General features: G+C 33.7%; 1 protein-coding gene across 1 annotated transcript; it reads right to left on the bottom strand.

The window, feature by feature from the left end:
* Nucleotides 1-3,146: 3,146 nt before the first annotated feature.
* Nucleotides 3,147-4,115, bottom strand: LOC121120899 (uncharacterized). The gene is made up of 2 exons (XM_040715791.2): nt 4,089-4,115; nt 3,147-4,021 (listed from the first exon to the last, which is right to left on the bottom strand). Exons 1-2 carry the CDS (start codon nt 4,095-4,097, stop codon nt 3,233-3,235), a joined length of 798 nt encoding a protein of 265 aa, XP_040571725.1. The 5' UTR covers nt 4,098-4,115; the 3' UTR covers nt 3,147-3,232.
* Nucleotides 4,116-4,334: the final 219 nt, after the last annotated feature.

Below are 4,334 nucleotides of genomic sequence, written 5' to 3'. Positions count from 1 at the left end.
AAAGTCTTGCCACAAGTATTCAATTGTAAGATGAGTGATCTTAGTAAATCAAGTGTAAAAATTGATTTTTTATTCTTTTTTTTTTCTTCTACATTTTTGATTGGTGTTGAGCTTCAAAAAATTTTCAAAAACGGGCCTCCGATTCTATTCTTCTTTGCTGTGAGCTATCTTAAAATTCAGAAAATTAGAAGAGCCGTATTCAACACTCAACGACGTACTAACCTTAAGAATGTAGATTCACACTCTGTTGTAATTTTTTTATGGAAAGTACATAATTTTATCAATAATATTGAGTAAGTGTATATTTATGTAATATTATTAAATAAATATCAAAATTAAAAAAAAAAAAGATTCAAAATTGTTAAAGCACAAAGTTCTGGGAAATTTATTGCGTGTAAACGCAGGATGGATAAAGTTTACATTTTTTAAGGAGGAAAAAAAGAGTGCGCGAGTGGAAGGCGGGAACAAAATATATCGTACACCTGAATTAAGGCCCCTGTTAATATCAGATGCCTGTTAAATGATTTTCGTGGGAGAAAATAAATTACTGCTATAAAAAGGAGAACCTCTTACATTTAAATAGCATTAGAGCAGGGAAAATAATTTTATGTATTGAAATTCATAAATATTTATTTTATTATCTATTTTTAAAAATTTTGCACCAAAGATAGGCAAGAATGCTTAATTCAGATGGATAAGTTAACACCTCGGTGACCTATTAAATAGTGAACAAAAGAGAAGAACGAGCACACGCAACATTCTTTTTTCCTTTTCTAATCGCTAAACTTAGCTTGTTCATTACAAACATGTCAACTCTAATGATAGATATATTATCTGGTTACCCAAATTTACCATCTCCAGTTCTTAACGGGTCCACGTCTAAATCTAAATGGTTCTACTCCAGTTCCACCCCACCTTTTTTTCTTTTATTTGTTTTGGTCTACAAGGGAGGTCTGAAAAGTTTCCTACCTAATATAGATACAATAAATGTTTCTCATCATAATCTCCTTGAAACTCTATACACTTTCCCAAGGGATACTCCTATATTTGTAACCCGTCCAAATAGTCCTCGGTGTTTTTATCTGCAAAAAAACACTTCCACAAGACACTTTTTGTTATTAGCTCAATTACTCTGAGTTGCATTGACTGAGACACTTCAAATTTTAACCCAACAAGCCTTTATACATTCCAAAACAATTATTTAATCCCAGCTCGATAGTCGATCTTGTCCATTATTACAAAAATACTCACATTAACTCACTCAAACGACTTTTATATTACAACTACCGGTCCAAAATGCCTGAAACTTTGGTGAATAACTGGTTACTGATGATAGATAGATGTGAATAGTTTTATTTTACTAGTTCTGCCGTCTTCACATTGAAGTCGGAAACTTTTCAGACCACCATCATACATGAATTGCATACGATGTTTCTCAAGGCCATTTGAAATTTTTGAAAGTTTTAATTTATGCTTAATTTTTGTATTAATATTATTTTTGAAAAAATTGTTTTCAAAAAAATTTAATTGTTATTTTTCCGAATTTCACGTCGTTACTCTAATTGTATCCCGCAACCTTTTTTTAAAGGAAATACAGCAAAAAAGGCCCAAAATCAGTTGATAATTAGCCTATTCTTCCGAACTATTGCGCAATAGTTGTTTGCAATGACTCAGAACTTAATATTATTTAATTCAAGGTTAACCAATCAGCAATCAGAATACTGATAAGGGGTAAAGAAGTAGAAAAATCGACAGATGACAACAAAATAAAGTGTTGAAATAGACTCATGATCCCGGATCCGTGACTCTTTACTCCTCATAAAAACTACTCCTTCTTTATTTTCTTTCTTTCTTGCTCCTCTGATCTATAGCCAAGATACAAAAATAAAGACCAGGGATGCCTAAAGTATGCACTGCCACCTGTCGGTAAAATAAAATAAAACGAAAATGAACAGGGTGATCCTCACAATTTGAACAATGTTTTGGAGAAGAGCATCTTAGTTTTCATGATATTCATTAAGTTAGCAGCAATTAGTGTTGGATCAGTCCTAGGACTGATCGCCTTATCAATCGTTTTTCCTCACCCCTTTCAATCTTTTTTTTCATCAATTGGATCTTTATTACCTTGTATCGGTCTTAAGGGCCAATACAACGGTCTTACCGTCCTACTGTCCGAGTTATCTTTTTATTTTCTTCACTCATAGCTAAGATTCAAGAATATAAGAACTAAGAGAAAATAATGAATCTTACCTAGAACTTAAAATAATACGTTCTAGTTACACATCTCCTACATGTATTTTATGTATTTGAAAGAAATTATGAATTATGATGTAACTTTGGCGACTCAAGTGACGTAGTTAGTAGTAACTACGTAGTAAAAGAACAATAAGGACTGGTCCTAGCACTCACAAATTTTGTTAACACCAGCCAGACGGGACTGCAGTCTTTTTAGTTTTTTTAGACCGATCCAACATAGCTGCAATTAATCGTAAAGGAGGTAAAATAAACACAAAAGTTTCTTCGTATCTAGCAGGGAAATGTAGAATGGGATTACTCCGATGTCGTTTCTCAATTATAGTCTGAGTACAGCAAGGCCATTTACCTATAACTCCCGAGCTAATCCCTCATTGTTAATCTCCGTCTTTAATGAGCACACTCACTAGTTAGTAATTTATACTTAGAGAAAAAAACTTGACCTGGACGCTAAATACACCTGTCAAAAGGACCGAATCATCGATGAGTCCCTTTTTCCTTTGAACAAAAGTAGAAAATCCCAATAAAATTTGTGGGATGAGTTAAGATACCCGAAACTTTTACATTAAATTCAATACCTTCATTTTATTTAAGAGACCCATACTCGCCCCGATATGGTCTTTCAAATAAAACCTATACCGTCCTCAAGAATATAATAAGAATAACTTTGGAAAATTAAAAAAACCCGTTCAAATTGCAAACTAGAAAAAGCCGCTCCCGCTTTCTAGGACATATTTTATACAGCTCTGTTAGAGACTAAAGGAAAAGTTCGAACCTGCAGTATTAAAACATAAAAAAGCAGCAATTATGTCATGTGACAAAATCCCCATGATGCAAAAATGTTAGCGGCAAAATTACTAGTCACGATTTTACAAATCTCCACTGAAACAAAATTATTGTGCAATTAATATTTTATTAATTTCTAATATCTAGGATAGGACATGTGGTGTGTTCTATTCAGAAGGTGTAACATTAATATTTATTCAGCCTCCTCAATCTCCTTTTCCTCAGTATGAAGAAGTTTGGTAGTTGTAACTGGTTTACAAATGGTTTTGGGTATTTTGTTCTCTAGATCTTTGCAACGAACCTTTTTGACATAGTGGCATGATTCAACGGGATTCGAAATTGTCTTCACTTTTGGACTTTTTGAGCAATGCTTATTTGTTACTTCAGTACAGGCGTGCTTAACTGTCACAGATGTAACTGGGAAATGCCTTTTCACCAACCCTCTTCCATGATAGTGAGGCCGTTCACATATTTTATTGATGACGTCAATACAAACATCCTCATATTCAATTTCTTCAGACTCCACATTATTTGTAAGACAAACTTCATCTGAGTAGGGTGAACAGGATTGTGTGGTGAGGATATCATACTCTATTTTACAATTTGTTGGAAGAACTTTCTGAAGACGTTGCTCCTGATGATGATGGTGATGTGGCCTTGGCGAATCATGCATGTGAGGAGGATGAGGATGTGGTCCTAGAGAATCATGGCCAATATGTGGAGGTGAAGAATGTTGCCCTGGAAATCCATGGCTGTGAAGAGGATTCAGAAGAGGCCCTAGAGAATCATGGGTCTGGTGAGGATGAGGATGTGACAATGGAGAATTATGGGCATGAGAAAGGCGAGGAATGGGATTGGAAAAATGGTGATGGTGGAATTTTGGCTGAATTGGATGAGATCCTCCATAAAAAATGTTTGACTCTGGTTTGGTTTCTCCAGAGGATAACGACAGTAACATTGGTAAGTAAATGAAGATTCCTCTCTGCAAAAAAAAATAATAATAATAATAACTATTGAAGATTAAGTATTATAAATAAGGATTTGTTTACTTGATTCATTTCGAGTTCTTTGGAGCTACAGATTCAATGATGAGATTATCTTAAGAAGTTGGGTTTATATAGTCTATTGATTGTGTAAATAGTTATCTCCGCCCATGTAATTAATCTTATATAAGTGTTTAATAATGCTTGCTTTATTTTGTAATTAATCATACTTCAAAATTTAAGAAGTTGAGTGGTTCTATTATTTGTTTTTATTTTAACTAGCAATATCATATTCTACCCCTAAAAATTGAA

The sequence above is a fragment of the Lepeophtheirus salmonis genome, chromosome 6 (genome assembly GCF_016086655.4).
Source record: "Lepeophtheirus salmonis chromosome 6, UVic_Lsal_1.4, whole genome shotgun sequence".
NCBI lineage: Eukaryota > Metazoa > Arthropoda > Copepoda > Siphonostomatoida > Caligidae > Lepeophtheirus > Lepeophtheirus salmonis.
Note: the sequence above shows the minus strand (reverse complement) of the source record. Positions and strands in the feature narration are given on the sequence as shown.